The sequence below is a fragment of the Gopherus evgoodei genome, chromosome 5 (assembly GCF_007399415.2).
Source record: "Gopherus evgoodei ecotype Sinaloan lineage chromosome 5, rGopEvg1_v1.p, whole genome shotgun sequence".
In the NCBI taxonomy this organism is placed as follows: Eukaryota; Metazoa; Chordata; order Testudines; family Testudinidae; genus Gopherus; species Gopherus evgoodei.
Window position 1 is genome coordinate 45,628,660 of NC_044326.1, and position 21,410 is coordinate 45,650,069.

At 44.6% G+C, this 21,410-nt stretch overlaps 1 protein-coding gene across 1 annotated transcript; it reads left to right on the forward strand.

The window, feature by feature from the left end:
• The first annotated feature begins 1,804 nt into the window (after positions 1-1,804).
• Positions 1,805-5,391, forward strand: LOC115652039. The gene is made up of 2 exons (XM_030563518.1): positions 1,805-2,162; positions 3,521-5,391. The coding sequence occupies exons 1-2, from the start codon at positions 1,805-1,807 to the stop codon at positions 4,477-4,479; spliced, it is 1,317 nt and encodes a 438-aa protein (XP_030419378.1). The 3' UTR covers positions 4,480-5,391.
• Positions 5,392-21,410: the final 16,019 nt, after the last annotated feature.

The following is a 21,410-nucleotide window of genomic DNA, read 5'->3' on the forward strand; positions in this document are numbered from 1 at the left end:
TCCCACAAACTCTGGAGTTTTTCACAACAGGCCTCAAATAAAGTGGTTGAGCCTCTTGTGCTCTGACCTGATTGGTGAGTGTGATGAAGTACAGTAAACTTAGCAGTCTAACCACAGAGAGATGTTTTCTTTCTGCACCGGAAACACCTGCCAAAAAAGCTAGGTTCACTCAAACTGCATGTAGAACAGCCCAGAATTAAACTTCCATCTGTACAAAAGTTAGAGAGTGATATATTATATTTGATAAATCAATTTATATGTATTATATTGCCAGGTACATGGCAAACATAATCACAAGTTGAAGCAAGCTTTGTAAATTGCATTTCACAAGTGATCATGCACTGCCGGGTTTAGACTAGTAATTAGAGAAGAGTGCATAGTGGGATTCACATATTTTTCTCCCAAATGAAACAAAAAGACCTTGGAAAACACACCATAGCACAGCAATTAAACATGATTTGTGTCCTTGCTGATTTCATACCCATATTTTATTAACTTAAGTCCTGCTTACAACCAAGGCTGATGTATGATTGTTGCTAAGAAATAGTCTCTCTGTTCAGATGGGAACACACAGCCATGACTGTAGCCTGGCTAGCAGGTCTTACCAAAGCATTGCATCACACAATAACTAGGCTTCCCCATCACATTCCCATTAGAACAGATATTCCATGAGGAAGTAATGCTTGAACAAACAAGAAGTTCCAATGCTTTTTGCCCACTCCTTGCTGTAAATAGTCACAATGCACACCTCAGTGTCAGCTTGCTTTCTTTTTCTTTTCCTTTTCCTTTCAGCTATGCCGTTTGCTAGCTCTTCCCATCTCATCTCATCAAATGAAGACCACCAAAACTGTGCATGGTCAGATATCAAGATTAAGAGATTCCTGGCAGTTTGGGATGAGACCATCCAACCTGAGTGAGCGTTTTACTAGTGGAACCAACAGGGGGTATAAACAGATTTTAGGCACATTTGCCAAATCTGGTATAATTCTGTTGGACTCACAATGATGAGAGACAATAAAAACACCAAAGATCTGGTATCGCTAAAGGGCACTAATTGTAACCCAGCAGTTTCATGGCAGTAGCACCTATTTAAAATGAGATGATCCAGCCTGACATACCCTTGTGATGTTGTACCTGTCACCTCTTGAGACAGCAATTGCAACAGTTCTAATATTGTCACCACAAATGAGGGTGTGGTGGCAGCCAGGGGACAGTGGTGACTCTGGAGTGTTTTCAGGGGACTCAGTCCTAGGAGGTATGGCATTTAATATTTTAATCAGATAGTAGCATTATCACTTGTGAGAACTGGAACTCAGGAAGATATGGTACGGCCCTTGCCCTGACTAGTGTCATCCAAGAAACCATGGGTAGATGTGGGTCTCACATTCCTTAAGGAGTTACTAGTTGAGGAAAATCTATATCCCGCCAGTGACCCAGCCCAGCCCTGCATTTACACCTCGCCTTGCATGTCTCGGTGACTCTGCAATCCCTGACCTAAGGCGCTGTTGGCACCGACCTGGGCTTTCTGCGCATCCCTTGAGGTGCGAGGAGCACCTGCCCAGTCATTGGTCAAGACACCAGCGAATCGCAGCGTTCTCAGAAATGGGCGGCGCAACTTCTGCTTGTCAATCGCCAATTTCACCAATCAGGAGAGTGGGAAAAGACCGCGAGGCGCTCCGATTGGCTCGGAGAGGGCAGGCTCAGAACAAAAAGGGCAGGAGGCGGCACCACCACCTAGTGTAATTAGGACGCTCATTGGCGGTAGCGGTTTTGCCGCTTCACGCTGGGCGAGGCCGCTGCTATCATGCCGCCCATGCCCGGCTGGAGGAGCCGCTGCCCGCAGAGCGCTGCCGAGCCCGCCGCCTGCCCGTTCTGGGCGATGCTGGGGCTCCTGGCCCGGGAGCCCGGCATGGGGTGGCTGGCGGAGCGTCTCTCCGAGCGGGCGGCCCCGCGCTCGCCGCCCGCCTCGAGCCGCAGCAGGCGCGGTGGCCGCTGGGCAGCCGCAAGCAGTGTCCGCACAAGCCCAGGTCCCCGTGCGGCCGCGGGCCCGGCCAGGACGCGGAGCCGCAGGGAGCAGTGGTGCTGGCTCGCAGCTAGGGGAGACGCCGGAGCGGCCCTGACGGCAGCCGCCGCGGAACAGGCGTTAGGAGGCGGGCTCGAGGGTGAGTGCTGGGCTGCGGCCGATGGGGACTCCAATCCCCAGCGTGCATCGCGGCGCGGCCGCATCTGCTGGGCCGCTCGGGACCCGGGCATGGGGGGCTGTTCCCCGCTCTGCGCGACTTGGGCCGCAGGGGAAGTGCGGCGGGAGGGGGAGGGTGTGCGGAGACAACGGCCAGTGCGGCTTCCCACTTGGCCGCGGGTGGGTGTCGCGGCGGGGCGTGGGGTGTGTCACAGCACCGGCTCCGCGCGGATGCTTCGCGCCATGTGCCACCCGCAGGCTCGGAGGAGCGCGGGGACACGCCTGGGCGGCGGCCAGCCCCCGGCGTGCGGTGTGCCCCGCGCTCCTCGGGAATAGGGTGCTTCTCCCCTCGCTCCCGCTTTGCCCGGCCGCTTCTAATGTAAGTGCTGGAGCCAGCTGGAGGGTTAGTAAACAACAGCTTCTGACAATACACCTGGAGACGCAGCTCCGCTTTCTTCTCTGGGGTTGAGATATGTGAGGCCTGGCGTTTGATACTGCCGGCAGCGGGGAGAGGCTGTACAGGAAGATAGAATATCTTTAAGTAAAAATCTACAAAGGATTTAAAAGCCTCAGAACAATCCTTTGATCTCTGACAAAGGTCTAAGCTATTGGGGTTTTTAACAGGGTTTATGGCTTGCTTATTTATCTTAGAGACGGTAAAAGCACACATCCTGGTTCTCTCCGTTCTGAGCTCAAACCTCCAGTTGAGGAGGTGGGTGAATCTCTATTAAATGCTTTCTTATGGAGTGCAAGAGGGCTTGGCAAAAGTCAAAGGCTTTAAACAGTGAAACTAATAATCCTCCCTTTGCTTGCTTGATTTGACAGGGCTAGTTTTACTAATGTAATCTCATTTTAGTATAATATAAAGCTAAATCTCTCAATTTACACATTTGGTTTGCTTTCACATGAGGAAAGAAAACTTGCATCCATTGGGCTTTTGGGAATGTCAAGCATTACTGCAGCCCTACAGTTATTTGATTGGCCCAGTGTGGTACCTGTTGTAGTTCACCATTTGTAGTACTTAAACTATCTGTGGACTTGCAACTGTACTTTGTCCAAGAAAGTGGCAGCTAGGTTTCAAGAGTCTTGCTAAACTCCAGACTTTTGAGGGAGGGTAATCTGTCCAACAGACTTCAGAATTATTTCCAGGCACATTAGCTGCTGAATTTTCTCCCATTTTGTTGGCAGGCCATGGGGTGGGAGGGCATTGAGATTCCATAGAATGTATGGTATAAGGTGAATAAGTGCTGAGAGTAGGATGGGGACGGCCATCTGTCCAACTTTTAACCCTTATTTCATGATTTGTCAGATATTAACTGATTCTGATTGTGTTTATTGCAGGTAGATGTATTTCTGGACCTCATATAGGAGATGGACCTAGCCTTGTCTCTGAGCAGCATATGTTGGGCCCTTGGCCCTGGAAGGCCTTGGACTTGTTGGAGCGTTCAGGAGATGCCAGAATTTGGCAAGCCTACCATGCAGGCCTGATGCACTTTTTTCTCTTTAGAGAAGAGATGGGATTGCCTGCAGTTTGGCCAGTTCCAAAGGATCAAATCAGAGGGTTTGTGGTGGCTATGGAATTACAAGGCTTGTCTTCACCGAAAATACTGATGTACTTGGCAGCACTCTCCTATATTTCCAAAATCACAGGTTACCCTGATCCTCTTCAAGATTTTATAACATTTCATATAGTGACAGGGTTGCAGTGGAGGGAAGGTAATGAAAGATATTGCAGATCTCATGTAACCATTGAGGTGTTGCGATCTCTCTTGGGCACAGTACAATCTGTGTGTGGCTCTCTTTATGAAAGTTTGTTGTTCCGTGCCTTGTTTACTGTGGCTTTTTTTGGGGCTCTTCGGGTGGAAGAGATGGTAGCAGAGCACCACAACTGGGCACAGCCAGAGCTCCTGTACATGAGTGATGTCCATCTGACTGAGGAAAGAGTGAACATTTACCTGCATACATCCTACCTGGGCCAAGAAAGGTTTTTGATCTCTCTTCGATTATCTAGAGAGACATGGGTATGCCCTGTTGAGGCACTGTGCAATTATGTGGCAGCCAGGCCACGAGGGGATGGGCCTCTCTTTGTACACTGGGATGGCACACCATTGACAAGGAGACAGTTCTTGGCTGTCTTCCGTTCTGCTTTAAGATTACTTGGCCTTCGTCCAGAGCAATATGGTGTACATTCTTTCTGGCTGGGAGCTGTTGTGACTGCTGTACGCTATAGATGTTCTGAAGAAACTATTTTGTGCCTGGGCAGGTGGCAAGGTATCCACTCAAAGAGGAGACAGAAGTAGTCAACCACAGAAGCCAAAAGAATAGCTAATGTTATCTGGTCTATTCCTCTTGCTGGTGCAGTATTGTTTCCTATAGTGTGTGATCTAGTGCTCTGATGCATAAACTTCAAAGTAATGGAGCAACATTTTCAGAGAACATTCTAGTTAATTGACTTTTCTGAAGTTTGCAGTGTGCTGCCCTCTGCATTTGTTTGTAAGCTGTATCTGTTGGGGATTGGACTTCCATGTCTCTTTGCAAAATTAACTTGCAAGAATTGCTTACCTAGTAAGGACTTCATGATCAATAAACTTGCAGTGCAGTCTCTTTTCAAACTTGTCTGGCCTTCATTGTGACAAGTCAACAAATTGTTTCTATGCCACATCTCAGCAGCAAATAAACTAAGTCTTGCAGCCTTATTGCTGTTAGACTCAATGGTATATTTACTTGGGACGTGAGGACAAACAATCTTGTATGTGGGGATTGTAAGCAGTATATTGCTAAACTGAAACTTTCTAAATATAACTTTAGGCAAAGTGTACAACTGTTAGATCAATTATACAAATTATAGATAATTCATTGAACATATCTCGTTCTTGCAAATTAAAGGGGAAATTCAGAACACTAGTTTAAATAAAAGGATGGCATAAAAATGGAACTTGCTGTCACTAGAACTCATTGAGGGCAAGAACTTAACATGATTCTAGAAGGAATTAACTATCTATATGGATATCCAAAGTACATAATTGACTACAGACTATTTTAGCAACCCCTCCAATATCAGCTAATATCAGTCTGAGACCTAGATGGGGTAAATATAATAACTCACCAAATTCTACCAAAGCTTGCTGATGGTCACTGTGATGGTGTACCCCATGAGGCTTTATGGAACTGTCATATATACCTTCATAAGCATAACTGGAATATGTCTTATATGCAATGTAACATATCTCTGTAAAGGTTATGATCTACTGAATACATTCCTCCTATTTGTATTCATGTATCATTTTTGTACTTGAAGTTATGAATATTCGCTGTATACTTGCTTGATTTCTAAGGTGCAAATTAAGTGCCCAGTCAAGAAACACTTAAAGGACAACAAATCTTGGGAGGCTCCAATCCACAAGTCTACCTGAGGATGTTCAGGGTAGCATGTAAACAGTGGCTGCTGCCTCTAAAAACTGAGTCATGATGGACATGTGACTCCAAAACGCCATCTTGGAGAGGGACTTTGCATAGGAGAGAGAGTAGGGGGTCTCTACCCACAAGAGCCTATTTAAGCCCCTGGGAGACATCTCCATTTTGTCTTCAGCTGACTCAGACGATAGGTATCTTTGGGAGTGGAGAGGCTGAGAAATTGAAACAAAGGACAGTAACTACAGGGGATGTGAGTGATTGCTGGACCCCAGACTAGAAGGAGGCTAGTCTGTAAAAGGAAGCTTACTGGAACACCTTTGAGGGTGAGGTTTTATCTGCATTCAGTTTGCTTAATGTATTAGAGTTGCGTGTTCTATTTTATTTTGCTTGATAATTCACTTTGTTCTGCTTATTACTTGGAACCACTTAAATCCTTACTAAAATTACTTCTTAATTAACCCAGAGTATGTATTAATACCCAGTGGGGGCAAACAGCTGTGCATATCTCTCTATCAGTGTTAGAGGGCAAATGATTTGAGTTTACGCTTTATAAGCTTTATACAGAGTAAAATGGATTTATCTGGGGTTTGGATGGGAGTTGAGCCTCTGAGTGTTAGACAGGAACACTTCTTAAGTTGCTTTCAGTTAAGTCGATAGCTTTCGGGCCTGTGGTTCAGACCCTGGGTCTCTGTTGGAGCAGACTGGTGTGTCTGGCTCAACAAGACAGGGTGCAGGAATCCCAAGCTGGCAAGGAAAGCAGGGGCAGAAGTAGTCTTGGCACATTAGCTGACAGTCCCAAAGAGGTTTCTGTGATCTGACTCATCAGTCACACTTAAGGCTGAGAGTTCAGAGAATTTAGATTTCCAGTATCAACTTCAAGTCTCTCCACTGACCCTTTGCTGTTGGCCAGGGAAGTTGAGATCATTGAAGACAGCTCAATCCTTCTAACATTGCCAAAGATTAGGTAAAATGTACTGACCTATAAACTGGGAGCATTAACCCTTCAGTAACTGTGAAGGATCTTTTGCTGGGGCACACAACAAACTCTTCATAGGGCTGGAACTGGAAACTAGGTGGAAGACTGGAATCCCTGCTCTGGCCTATTTAACCAGATGAAGAGACAGAAGTAGCATAAAGGTATTTAAAACACTTTAAGATATTTAACTCTTCAGCTTGGAAAAGAGGAGACTAAGGGGGGATATGATAGAGGTATATAAAATCATGAGTGGTGTGGAGAAAGTGGATAAGAAAAAGTTATTTACTTATTCCCATAATACAAGAACTAGGGGTCACCAAATGAAATTAATAAGCAGCAGGTTTAAAACAAATGAAATTCTTCACACAGTGCACAGTCAACTTGTGGAACTCCTGGCCTGAGGAGGTTGTGAAGGCTACGACTATAACAGGGTTTAAAAGAGAACAGGATAAATTCATGGTGGTTGAGTCCATAAATGGCTATTAGCTAGGATGGGTAAGGATGGTGTCCCTAGCCTCTGTTTGTCAGAGGATAGAGATGGATGGCAGGAGAGAGATCTCTTGATCATTGCCTTTAGGTTCACTTCCTCTGGGGCACGTGGCATTGGCCACTGTTGGCAGACAAGATACTGGGCTAGATGGACCTTTGGTCAGACCCGGTATGGCTGTTCTTATAAAAGCCCTGGATGTGGCACTGAGGAACTTGACTATAAGGCTGCCTATCTAGGGGCAGCCCCTGTGTAGAGGAGGCTGTGGCCTGCAGAGATTCAAGACGCTGCTTGGCCCACAGGTAGCTTGGGGTAGGCTGCTGGAACTCAGGCAGCTTCCCAGGGCTGTCTAAGATCATGCTAGAGCAGCCAAGGAGTAGGACAGGTGCTCCCATCCCCATAGTTACAATTTCTGCATATCTCCTAATGATGTAGCACTGAATTTTATCCCAAACTAGGATCACACTGTAGTATGGGAGAGGCTTTGGGAAGCTTATTTTCCCCCCACCACTGCCCAACCAAACCCATATTCAACCAATATAGGTATCTAGATCCCAGGAAGCAATCTACTGGTTGCTTCCACTTCTTCTATACTACCATTTTAAATATTAAATATAAGCTGTTACTTAACCTAGTTTCTATTTTTGCTATTTTCGCTTACCCTAAGTTTGTTTTAGTAAACATACTTCCAGTGATGATGCTAAAGTCTATTTTACTACTAGATATACTGAAGCCGATTGGTTGACTGATGGCTTATCAAGATGGCTTGAGTTCCGTGGGAGAAAATTCAGGCAATGTTGTCCTTTGGAAATAATTCTGAAATCAGTGGGCTAGATTATCATCCTCAAGAAGTCTAGACTTCAGTAGACTATCTCTAAAACTTAGCTGCTACTCCCATGTGCAAAGGGCAATTGCAAGTCTATAGATAGTTACCAGTTAGCCCTTCTAAAAGAGACCCCAGAAAATACATTTAAAGTGGTGATGAGTCTAAATGCTATTGAAGCTTTTTATCTTGTCGCTGCTTTATCTGTATGACAATGTTGGATTCTTGTCTTGCTTGTCCCAGCCTTTCTCCATTCCTTTTGGTCTAACCTTAGATTCTAGAGTTTCACTGACTTCTGTATTCTAACTACCCTGATGTCATTTTTTTCTTGCCACGATTGTAAAGCTAATTACAGTATAATTTTTCTCTGTTTCCACGTGACTGATTCCACTGTTTTTTATCTAACAGTTTTTGGACTAACTCCTCCATTTGCTATTTAGGTTCCTCTCTCAACCTGGTCGTTACCAAACACAGCTTTTCTAATTTCGCAGTAATTCTAATTTTTGTCTGAATAATTGCTGTCCAATACTGCTTACTCTTCCCTGTTTACCTTATGCCTGTTGGTCTCTAGTTAACCTATCTGCCTCTGCTGCTGCTTTCCAGGGCCGGCTCCAGGCACCAACGCAGCAAGCAGGTGCTTGATGCAGCCAAGGAAAAGGGGCAGCATCTCTGACAATTTGGCAGCGGGTCCCTCAGTCCCCCTCAGAGGGAAGGACCTGCCACCGAAGAATGAAGCAGTGATGGTAGAAGTGCCGATCATGGCTTTTTTTTTTTTTGTGCCACTTGGGGCAGCAAAAACGCTGGAGCCGGCCCTCCTGCTTTCAGTCCTTTTTCTTTTTTCTTGTTGCTGCTGTCCATTAATGCTATAGATTACTTCCAACTCTGCAACTGAGTGAGTGGCTTCCTTCTAACTGTTTGTAATGAGCTTGTTGCTGTAACCCTGATGCAGTTTTGAGAGCGCTTGTATAGACTGGCTAACCGCCAAATACTGCATTGCTCTCACCATTGCTACTACTGAAGTTGCATTGGCACTAAAACAATGGGAGACTTCAGAAAAAGTTCAGCAGAGAGGCTGTGTCCTAATCTCTCTGCTGCAGTGCTGAGGCTTTGGAGAGAATCCATAGTGTTGCCTATGTAACCTCAACAGCTTTTCTTTATGAAGTGAACTCTTGCGCTGCTAATTCTGTCTTCTACCTTAATGTCCACACTACCGGTGGGTAGCGATCGATCGATCGGGGATAGACGCGATAAATCGAGCCCCGAACACTCTGCCATCGACTCAGGAACTCCACCAGGGTGAGAGGTGGAAGCGGAGTTGATGGGGGAGCCATGGCCATCAATCCCACACTGTGAGGACAGGAGGTAAGTTGATCTAAGATATGTCGACTTCAGCTATGCTGTTCTCGTAGCTGAAGTTGCATATCTTAGATTGATTTTTTTTTTCCCCCCAGAGTGTATACAAGGCCTTACAGCTGGAGAGCAGGGTATGGGTAAGTGGGGTCTCCAAGGATCACAGTGAGCATTTTTACTTCCCCTATGGTGATCTGGTCTGGGAAGAAAGTCCTGGCTTGCAGCTTCCTGAACAGGCCTGTGTTCCGAAAGGTGCATGATGCATGCAGCTTTCCAGACCAGCCTGCCTTAATGTCCATGAAACTCCCAAGGTGATCCAAAAGCACCTGGAGAACCATAGAGAAATACCCACAATGTCATGCTTGTTGCCTAGAGTCATGTTTCTTCTGAGCAAGATGCAATTAATGGCCCTGCAAACTTGCATCAACATGATTCCAACCGTCGACTTTACCATTCCAAACTGGTTAGCAACTGATCAGTAGCTGTCTGGAGATGCCAGATTCCAGAATGCAAGATTCCCACCCACTTTTCCACGGGCAGGGCAGCTCTCAGTCTTGTGTCATTGCGCTGCAGGGTTAGGGTGAGCTCAGCACCCAAGCACTGAGTGGTGGGATCACATTGTCACGCAAGTCTGGGATGACGAGCAGTGGCTGCAGAACTTTTGGATGAGGAAAGCCACTTACATGGGACTGCATGCTGAGCTCACCCTAACCCTGCAGCGCAATGACACAAGACTGAGAGCTGCCCACTTTTCCACGGGCAGGGCAGCTCTCAGTCTTGTGTCATTGCGCTGCAGGGTTAGGGTGAGCTCAGCATGCAGTCCCATGTAAGTGGCTTTCCTCATCCAAAAGTTCTGCAGCCACTGCTCGTCATCCCAGACTTGCGTGACAATGTGATCCCACCACTCAGTGCTTGTTTCCTGAGCCCAAAAGTGGCTTTCCACTGTAGTGAGATGTCCGTGAATGCCACAAGCGATCTCATGTCATATGCATTATGCAAGTTGACATCATCGGATTCCACACTGTCAGTTTGTAGCTTAAGGAGTAACTTGACTACAATTTGTGAGGTGCTGGCGAGACCCCATCAGCATATTTCACACAAGTTCGGGATCCATTCCTGCAGACAGAAAGGGAAGACAAATGCGCAGTACAGAAACCATTGAAAGATGGCACCAAATGTAGATGGAAGCACAGGGATTGCTGGGGATGTGAAGCAATGTATCACAGGGCATTGGGACAGAACCCAGAATGCTCCTCCGCTTCCCACAAGCCACAGCACCAGAATTTGAAGAGGTGGTCTGTGGGATAGCTGCCCATAATGCACTGCTCCCAATGCTGCTGCCAAGTGCTACAAATGTGGCCATGTCATTGCGCTTGCAGCTAACAGTGTGAACACATGGCAGTGCTTTCACTGCTATGGTCTCCGAAGGCTGATTTAACTCCTGGTGCTCCGTCTGCAAGTGTAGCCATGCCTGAAGTGAAACTTTTATTTTCTGCTTAGCCTTCAAGAGTGTTACGTTTTATCAACTCAGAATCTCGGAATGACAGTTACACTTTAAGCTCCAGTACCAAATTAAGTCTGTGGGTGTGTGACAGGCAGACTTTTCAAGGATGATACATCCCCTTTTTTATTTCAATTTAACAGCATTCACAGATTTTAAGAAAGAAGGGGATTATCTAATTTTATGCAAGGTAATTTTCAGAAATGATAAATGATTTACAAATTCAGTCAGTTCTCACCCTTAGAAATGTAACATGCAGAGTCTGGAAATGTAATAGCTAATGACTAAAGGAATTGTGATCACTGAAAGAGAGGAAACTTCCCCATCAGTACATCCTGCTAGTATGATCAGGGTAGTGGTGCCTCTTTCAAGTACACCCTTCTTAAAGTGCCCGGTGTTAACTGCTTATGCAGTAGGCTTACTGGTAGAGCACTGACAAGAAGAGTAATCAAATGTCTAGGCAGTGGGCTGGCACCCAGTCTATCAGGCACTAACATTTCTCATAATTGAGGCTCTGTGCGCCAGAGTTCGCTCAAGCCCCTGGGCTGCAGGAAAGTTGGAGATAGGGAGGGCTCAAGACAGGCTGACAGTCCTCCTGTCTCTGTTCTATACCCCCTGAAGTTGAGTAGCTAGCAGCTAGCTAGAACCAGTCCAGGGCATTAGATACACCCCTTGTTGCTTTGGTGGGAGATTTTCTCCTTTGTTGGTAAAAGAACATCCATGCTAATTGCACCTGGCCCTTTCTACAACGTTTTGTGTACTTTGATCACCAAATCGCATGTCCAAAGAGCTAGGGACAAATGGAAATACCCTAATACGGTCCAGGTCATTCCCCTTAGGGGGATTTTTAGGGGCAACTGTTCATCCTATAGGAAGCTGTTGAGAGATTATACAGCCATCTATTTCTATATCTTTACATTAAATGTAAGCAGTACCATCTCCAAGCACTTTCAGTGCCTGGCCAAAATCAGTGCCTGGATGGAAAGCAACTGGCTAAAAGTGCATGAAAGCAAGATCAAGGTTACAGTTTATTAACTCAGTCTAGTATTTTTTGCATTCCATAATGCTTTCAGAGGTCCAAAAAGCCATTGTGGCAAAAAATGTCCATCTCTGTCTGCAGCTGGCCAGAAAGTTTCATCACATTTTATCAGACATGGACCTAGCCATGTTTCATGCATTTGTGACATTTGTGATTACTGCAGCCCTATTATAGGAATGTGGCTATGCTCTGCAAGAGCTTTAACTTGTGCAAAATACAACCGCCTGTGTTCTTAACAGCAAGTTGCCCCAGCACTCTGCCCTGTCCTGGCTCTTTGTTAAATACAAACCATTTCAAGCTCTTTAGTCTGATACAAAGAGTACTTGGGGGGGCGGATTCTGCAGGACTGTGTGCCTGCAGAAAAGGGCTCCCCCTACAGAATTCCTGTGTTTCTGTGTGGAAAATGGTAGGGAAGTCATTGAGGGTGGGGTGGGGTAGGAGATGACCCAGAGTGCAGTTTTTTGGGGATTTCTCCCTCTCCAAACTGAGGTGAGGCATGGGGGACACATGGCATATGTGCCTGTGCTGCCTCATTTCTGCAGGCACAGAACTGCGCAGCTGAAGGAGGCTGTCTGGGCTCTGCTGAATGCCACCTCCTGGGTCCTAATGCCAGGCTGGCTGCCCTTCTGTATGCTAGGAGCCTTCCTGTTTTCTGTGCAACAGTGAGTGCCTGTGGTGGGGCTGAGTAAAGGGAGGTGGGGGGAAGAGGCAGTGGGGAAGGAAGAGGGGGTGGAACAGGGCAGGGGGAGGGGAATGTGGGAGTGAGGGGAGAGGGCTTGAGAGGAAAAGGGCATAGGGGAATCATGGGACGGAAGCAGGAGCTCACCTTGCAGTGTATGCCTGGCATGCCCTGTACCCTTGGCAGCAGCTGGGGCTCCCCTGTTTAAGGAGGCCTATTGACTTGTCACCCTGACAAGCCCTACACCCTTACACCTCGACCCCTCTGAGCCCCCCTCACCCAGACCCCCACCCCACGGAGTCCCAACCAGCTGCACCTGGACCCCCACCCCCATCAAGCCCCACTCCCCCTGCACCTGGCCCCCCCCTGAGCCCCCGACACCCAGACCCCCTGCTGAGCCCTATTTCCCCACATCCAGACCCCCCCTTGCTGAGCCCTAACTACCTTCACCTGGATCCTCTGCAGAGTCCCATTGCCCTTGACCCTAGAACCCCCCAATAAGCCCCTGTGCATCCAGATCTCCCACTGAGCTGCCTGCACTCAGATTGCCCCACACAGAAACCTCTCGCCCCACACCTGCATCCTCCCACACTAAGCTCCTCCACACTTGGAACCTGCTGGGCTGTGCTTTTCGACCCACACCTGATGTGCCTGGCACAGAGGGACAGGGCTTTGGAGTGTTTCTGGGGCAGGCCCAGCCCTTGCACTGTGTCAGGGTCAGGTTCAGCCTCACTCTCGAGTCCCTGTACCGGAGGAGGTGGGGGCTTCAGGGTGATCCCCCACCTCTATGCTGCTGGTGGTCTGTGATCCACATTTATTTATTGACAAATTTTGCAGAATTTTAAAATATTGTGCACACATTTTTAGGTGCAGTATTTAAAAAAAAATTGTTCAGAATTCCCTCAGCAGAAGAAGAGTCATCCCTGTTAACGCTGTATATATGGAATCTTCAAATGAGCATTACAAGGATTTTTCAATAATATTAAGCTAACATGACTGAAATACATTGTTTTGGGGTCTTTGTAGTTTACAGGCAATTCTGACATCCAGGGGTCAACCTATCCAGAAACCACCTACCAATACAAGTGGCAGTATTGGCTGCATGCGGGTCATTTGCAAGCTATTTTCGTAGCAGCTTCCAGATACAGAATTTTCTCTTTTAACCAGAGTTTATTGAAATGCTGTGATGCACTGCTGCCTGTTTCCTTGAGGATGTCTGTACCGTCATCTCCTTGTGGGGTGAGAAAGATGCCTGGTCATGTCTGGAAACCTAGGGCTGGTCTACACTACTGGGGAAAATAGATCTCAGATACGCACCTTCAGCTATGTGAATAACATAGCTGAAGTTGAACTATCCAAGATTGAATTATTCACTGTCCTCATGGTGCGGGATCGATGTCCGCGGCTCCCCATGTAGACTCCGTTCGGGTTGGTGGAGTTCCGGAATCGATATAAGTGCGTTCGGGGATCAATATATCATGTCTAGATGAGACACGATATATCGATCCCCGAGCAATCGATTGCTACCTGCCGATACGGTGGGTAGTGAAGACGTAGCCCTAGAGGAATGCTAAGGTGTATCAGTGTTGACTGATCAGCTGCTCACACTTGGCATTGACCACCTTGAAACAAAAAGCTGGGAAAGGACCAGAGACAAATTGTTAAGAGGGAAAGAAAAAAAAAAGAAACCCAAAGGCCACAGAGTAAATCCCATGTTATCTGCATTATGTGAATGTGCTTGTGTTGGCAAAATGCCTAGAGCCGCCCCTACATACTTCCCTTTGCTCCTAATAGCTAGAAGTTCCATGTCTGTTGCTTGTCTGGGGGGAACCATGCAAGAAATGAAACTTCAGTATATCTTGCTGGCTAGTTTCTAGCTCTCTTGGACAATTCTTCTTTTTCAGAATCTCTATTAATGTGATATCATCTAAAGTTAAGGCTCTCTGCAGTTACAGGGTGTTACTAGATTTGCCCTTCAAAAAGTTTGGGCCAGAACCCTACTGCATAGTGAGTCACCAGGCAGCCATTGGCAACCGCTTTGTGTCAGGGCCAGACTGTACAAATGCTAGCAGTTTGGAATATGAAAATAAGGGATAATTAACACTTATTACATTTTTAGCATTCCTAGGCCTCTGCAGAGATCTCCTCTGGCAACTGACTTATATTTTCTCTTTGGCAGCATCTGTAGCTGCTGTGCCCAAAACACTGACAGTTTGCTGACTTGGGCCCAGGTTTTCAGGCGAGCACCTGAACAGCCTAAAGCATGAGTTTGAACCAAGTTATACCTAAATTGATTGATTGTCCTTTCTTGGTTTGGGCATTTTGTTGTAAATTGAAAGGCAGGTGGAGACACCTTGTGAGGCTTGGTCTACTGCTGAGGGCTCCCAACATGGCAGAATATCTAAAGATAAGCAGGCAATGCCCTTTGTGACTCCTCTCTGTAGTCCTCGTTTCTAAGGAACTACTCCAGGATGGAAAAGGACCTCGGGAGTAAGAATCAGGCTAGACCATCCCTCCACACTCCCCTCAAGTGTGACGCTCCCGCCCCTGATATATGTGGTTATGAAATACAGACCCCTGTTGACAATCTCTGGAATCCTCTTCAGCAGGAGTCTTCACCTTTGCCATCCTACCAAAAATCTTTTTAAAGGAGGCTTTCTCTATCAAAGCCTAGAGAGATCTTTGGAGACCACTTAGAGATAGTGAGCTCAGTGACACTGGTGTAAATCTGGAATAATTTCATTGACATCAGCAGAGATGTTCTGGATTTACACTGGTGTTACTGAGATCAGAATCTGCTGTTACCATCCACAGCCTCCCCTCAAAAGTGCAGCTTACAAGGCTCATTTTTTTTCCCTTTCCACACTTAAACTCAAGCTGAGGGAGAGTCTGAAGTATATCATCAGCTACTTAATAAGTCCTAAGAAATTTGGGTACCTAAAATTGTCTGTCGGAAAAGGAATGTTTTAATAAACTCTCTGACAGGAATAAATACTGCTTGGTACATCCTATAGTGATGGTTGTCAGACCTAAATAAGAAGTTTTTACTCTGGGATAATTTAATTTTTATTGTTATTACTTTGTCATTCTTTTTTTTAAATGGCAGATTATTTAATTGTTAACATGAAGTTTATTATTTGTCAACTCTGGAAGACACTGATTCCAGAAGTGTGGTTCAAAGCCCTGGTTGCAACAGAATAGTTTTGGTTTCCACCTCCAACTATTGGAGAGAAGGAAAAATCCACTCTGAGTAGCACTGGACATTAGTCAAAGAAAAGAAATGCTCGAGTAAGCACAAATTTTCCATTGGAAATGTGTCTGTAAATATTTTTCAAATGTATGTATATTACCAGGGAAGCTTTGCTTGCAAAACTCTATGCAGCAATTGTTAAATACAGTCAGTGATGAGGTTCAAGTAATCATCCGTTTACTTATGTAATCTAGAGTTACAAGACTGTATCCATTAAAGCCACAGTTAAACTTTGTTTGATACATTGTGTCTTTTACTTTTCCAGTTATCTGCATCTTTTGGTACCTCGCCTGCATTGCTAACTGCGCTGCTTCAGCCTCTGTTGTAGCTCACTTTGAATTTGCAGGGAACTCTTGCAGTCTCAGGAACTAAGACAGGAGCTCCAATTTCTTAGGCAATTCTCATAAAAATGTACTTTATTCCCTGATGCTGGATAGAAGTAAGTTTATTCATAAAGTAGATGTTGTCAAAGAGCATTAAGACCCTCAACAGATGTTGGTGCGATGTTTTTAGTAACAGTGAAAACAGAGTTACGGTTCTTAAAGGAACAGGAGTACTTGTGGCACCTTAGAGACTAACAAAGGGATGCTGTTTTTCCCTCCTGAATCCTACAGAGGTAATAAAACTAAAATGTTGCCTTTTACTCTTACTTTATATAATATCAAGTGTACTATCACTTTTTAATATCTTTTATGCCCTCAGTTTGGGGGAACCATATCTGGAACAACTACTATAATCTCCAGTTCCAAGCTGCAGGAGGGCTGTCTCTCTTGTCCCCTGCTCCCAAATTAGATTAATTTTTATTTAGGGGTACTCTCCTTTGTCCTCCATGTCAGTATGGTAGTCGGGTAGAGAAAGGCATTGAAGTTGTCCTCTGTGCACCTGTGTAATAGGGAAAACATTTCTGTAGCCTAGTTTGTTTTAAAACACTGGGATGTCTATCAAAGCCAGATGTATGATCTGTAATAGCTGCTAGGGCCTTGAGATTTTTTTTTTTGTGAAGAGCAGAACTTTTATGATCAACAATTCAAAGACCCAGTGCAAAGCTGGGCATGACACTAATAATAAAGAGCTGTATATGAAAAATGTTCTGATCTCCGCAAACAGACTGTACTTTAGCACTACCAGGGACAAAATGTTTCTAAAGAGCAGACACAAAACATGTTAGTTTGTATTCATCCTAGGGGAAGAAGTAGTAGTGAATGTGATACTGTGTTTTAGATCACATAAATAATATCAAATCTTTCAGGGCAAAAGGCCCCTCTTCTTCAGATTTTGAATGAAAGGCAGACAGCAAAGGTGTGTGTCTGTATCTCTATCTAGAAAAAATTCACCAGATGGGGCCAATATTTCAAACAAACTCTAGCTGTACTACTTATGTTTTCCTTTTCTGGAAAGTGTGGCCAAGATTCCAAACTGTCTGATATAGGCTGATATTTTTCTTAGTGTTTCCTATTGTGAGTGTGAGAGAGAGAGAGAGAGAGAGAGAGAGAGCTAGTTTCAGGGGAGGGGATTTTTGAGAGAGAGAAGGAAGTAGGGGGAAGGAGATGGGTGAGAACAAATCTCTCTCTCTCTCTCTCTCTCTCTCTCTCACACACACACACACACACACACACACACACACACACACACACACACACACACACACACCATATCTACATTTAGTGTTATGTTCTACATATGAGAAGTGGGCCTAGTAGGGCCATATTACTGGTACTCAGCTGACTTCCCAATCCTATTAAGATTGCAATTAATCTGATGAAAAAAGATTGATTGTGAAGAACTAGTATGCTGCTTGATTAATCACAGGAGAATATTCTGTAGCAAAAAAACTGCACGTCAGTGCTTTTAGGGGGAAAAACTGGCATGAACTTAAACAGGACCAGACTGTCAGACAGTTCTCACAAACTGTGCTTGGAAACCAATCTGTTCTTCTCAGCTGTTCTCTGATGGAGGATATTTGATTGTACAGAGCGCATTAGGGCCTGTGACAGTACAATCAGGGGCGGCTCTAGACATTTTGCCAGGGGCTCACTCTGCTGGTCGCCTGTCCCGCGGCTCCAGTGGACTTCCCGCAGGTGTGCCTGCGGATGGTCCGCTGGTCCCATGGCTCCACCGAAGCTGCGGGACCAGCAGACCCTCCGCAGGCGTGCTGCCGAAGGCACCCTGCCTGCAGCCCTCCCAGCGACTGGCAGAGCGCCCCCCATGGCATGAGTTTAAAATCCTGATTGAAGCAAAAAGATAATGGGTTTTTACAAAATTCTGTGTGGAGGAGGCTGACAAAATGTATTTGCTGAGACCTTAGTCCTAGGAGCGCAGGAGTTTTTGGGGAGGAAAAGAAGTATTGACTTTTAATAGAAAACACTAATTTTAAAACAGCTTTGTTGCTTTTTTATATTAAAATTTGCCTAGGATCAAACACCTAAAACTGGAAGCTCTTTCATTACACGTTTATATAAAAAAATATTTTTTCTGTTGATATTTAAATCCCTTTGAAAGTGCATGATCAGCCAAATGTCACTTAGATGGCAGCTATATGCCAATTCAGAGATTTTTGCATGTCTTGCTGATGAACAGCATGCAGAACCGTCTGCTAGTCTGGTTCCTCAAAGAAGTTATAAAATGTCATGTAAGTGACATGGAAAATATGAGCAGGCTTAGTGCATTGACAAATTAATGTTACATGAATCATCTCCAAAGGATACAAAAGAGGCACAATGTTCTGTCCATGAACAGAATCATCTGTATATTTTATTCAAATATTTTTCTTTGTGAGATAGCAGATGCAGCTATTGGACCTTGTGCCATGCAGCCTTAACAATTGACTGTGGCAGCAAAAGTTTATTGTACTTTAAGTGGTGTCTCAAATTGTCCAGTTGTCAATGCTGATTTATATTTGTGTACTGAAACCATTTTGCAACTACAGTGTCATATATTGGATAAACTAAAGAGCCAAGTGCTGTCATTTGTTTCTTCCTTTTATCTCATTTCTTGTTTTAAATAACTTCTTGTTTCTGCTTTGGCTTAGATCAATGTGAGGCAAATAATCACTTGCTGGGATTAATCAAAATAGATTAAAAATAATATCATGTGATCTTGATAAGATAAACAGAAAGTTCTCTTGAATGCCTTGAGAAGTAAATGGGATGGATAATAGGGACATCTAGTGGTTGATACACTGAATTGAAATAACTAAGTTTGCCTGAAACGTTTTTGGAACGCTTAATCATTTGATTCCATTTCTAAAGGCTCATTGCTCTTTAGATTGTTTTTGTAAACGTCTTTATATTAATTCCTTTGTTTAGAGCACCACTTGTTGTTGTGAAAATGGAGAACTGCTTTATTTCATATTTAATCTTTATTCAAACTTAAAAGATTTTTTTGTCTGTAATAGTACTTCCATAGATGAAGCTATAATTAAACAATTCCTCTCTCAAAAACCCTGTTTTATTGCTTGATCACTAATATAAAGCCATTATATAGCAATAAGAAAACTGTTATGTTTGCGAGAGGGGTACAAGTTTGTGTGAGGTTTTTTGGTTGGTTGGTTTGTTTTTAAACCATTTGGCTGCTTTGCAGTGCTTAAATCCATCAGTGAATAAAACCTGGATGCAGTGGGGAATAGTGCTTCCCCTTAGGTTCCTCTATATCAGACTACAGGGCTTGCCCATTACATGAGCCTCATTTTTCTGAAATCCTACAGTATTTGAAAAGTGGTTGAGGGGACATAACTCTTCCAGACTTCTTCAGCAGCAAGTCCCATGCTCTTTGTGGCAAAGTCTGTTTTAGTTTTTGTAAGAGAATACAAGAATGATTTTATTTTCTCTCTAGGTAGGTGAGAATGCATAGGATTATCCATCCAATTTTTCTGTTTCTATATTCCACAGTTAGTGTCTTTAGAGAAGCAAAGACACACACAGCAATTTTCTATGTTACAGGGAGACAGAAGTGTCAATGTAACTATTACTATGATATTGGTGATGATTATAAAACTGAAGTGCATACGAAAAGAATTGAAGAAATATAATACTACATGTGTGGCTGAATTAAATTTGTTTGTTGGAATAGTAGTGTTAATTTTTTATTATCACCTGATCACCCATTTAGGATTCCATAATGAACATTAAATGAAATATATATGTGTGGAATAAATTGAATATATATATTATATATACAAATACATATGGGAACACACTTGCTTCCTCTTATATTTGAGGTGCTGCATGATTTATACTGTGCCTGTGTAAAACTTGCATTGCAAAAGAGGCATCTGTTCTGGCAGGGTCTGGTGCCACTTTGAGTTGGTGTGTCCTGGTATTGTCACCAACTCTCCAACACCACCTTCTATAAAGAACTCAAAGACAACCTCACAACACAATTTACCAAGGAATTTAAGGATATCATCAAATCCTTCCCCAAACAACTCCTAGAGAAACTCTACAAACTCATCCTCCACGAACTCACCCCAGGGACCTTCTACATGCTTCCCAAGATACACAAACAAGTGAACCCAGACCCATCATATCTGGCCACAGCACTCTTACTGAAGGAATATCAGGACTTACAGAAACCATCCTCAAACCACTCACCACATGGTGCTAGCTTCCTCCAGGACATAACCAACTTCCTCCACAAACTGCAACATTAACAACCTCCCTCAGAACACCAGGCTCACCACCATTTATGTCACCTCCCTATACATCAACATCCCTCAAAATGAGGGCATAGCTGCCTTGACTCAGATATTTACAAGACAAAGGACAACCCTTGGATATCCATTCCAAGCACATCTCATCCATTTCATCCTCACCCTTAACAACTTTACAGTCAACAACAAACATTTTGTCCAAACCATAGGAACAGCCATAGGTACTGGGTTGGCTCCCCAGTACACCAACCTCTTCATGGGCCTCCTTGAAGAAGAATTTCTGGACATATACACCATGAAACCAGTGATATACCTGAGATACCTTGATGATATTTTCATCCTATGGACAGACGACTTAAATTCCCATATAGATTTCCACCACATCATAGCAGTCTTCAACTACCTGAAGGGATATTCCAAAGAGGAATGAGCTAGGCTGTTCAAAGTGGTGGCAGATGACAGAACAAGAAGCAATGGTCTCAAGTTGCAGTGGGGGAGGTCTAGGTTGGATATTAGGAAAAATGATTTCACTAGGACTGTGGTGAAGCACTGGAATGGGTTTCTAGAGGTTTTTAAGGCCTGGCTTGACAAAGCCGTGGCTGGGATGATTTAGTTGGGGTTGGTCCTGCTTTGAGCAGGGGGTTGGACTAAATGACCTCCTGAGGTCTCTTCCAGCCCTAATCTTCTATGATTCTATGACCAAACTCTCTCTGGAAAACTCCTACACCATCACCAATTTCCTGGACACCACAATCAGCTTCAGCAACGGAACCCTACAGAGAACTATATGGAATAAACCCATGGATCACCACATCTACCTTCCACACAAACACCAAGAAATCTGTAATCTACAGCCAGGTACTTAGATACCACATAATATGCTCCGAGGAAAAAATGCAGGATACACACCTTAGCACATTCAAAGCTGCCTTCATCAATCAAGGACACTCCACTGGAGAAGTAAATTGGATCCTGGAACAGGCCAAATATCCCAAGAGAACCTGCTTCAATACAGAAATCCAAACGCACTCTGACCACACCCCCCTAGTTGTCCCCTAGAACAC

What these genes read in the sequence shown, in the direction of transcription:
- LOC115652039 (XM_030563518.1), top strand. Translation starts at nt 1,805, where the DNA reads ATGCCGCCCATGCCCGGCTGGAGGAGCCGCTGCCCGCAGAGCGCTGCC. An exon ending in GTTAGGAGGCGGGCTCGAGG is followed by an intron (nt 2,163 to 3,520) that starts GTGAGTGCTGGG and finishes TGTTTATTGCAG; the next exon opens with GTAGATGTATTTCTGGACCT.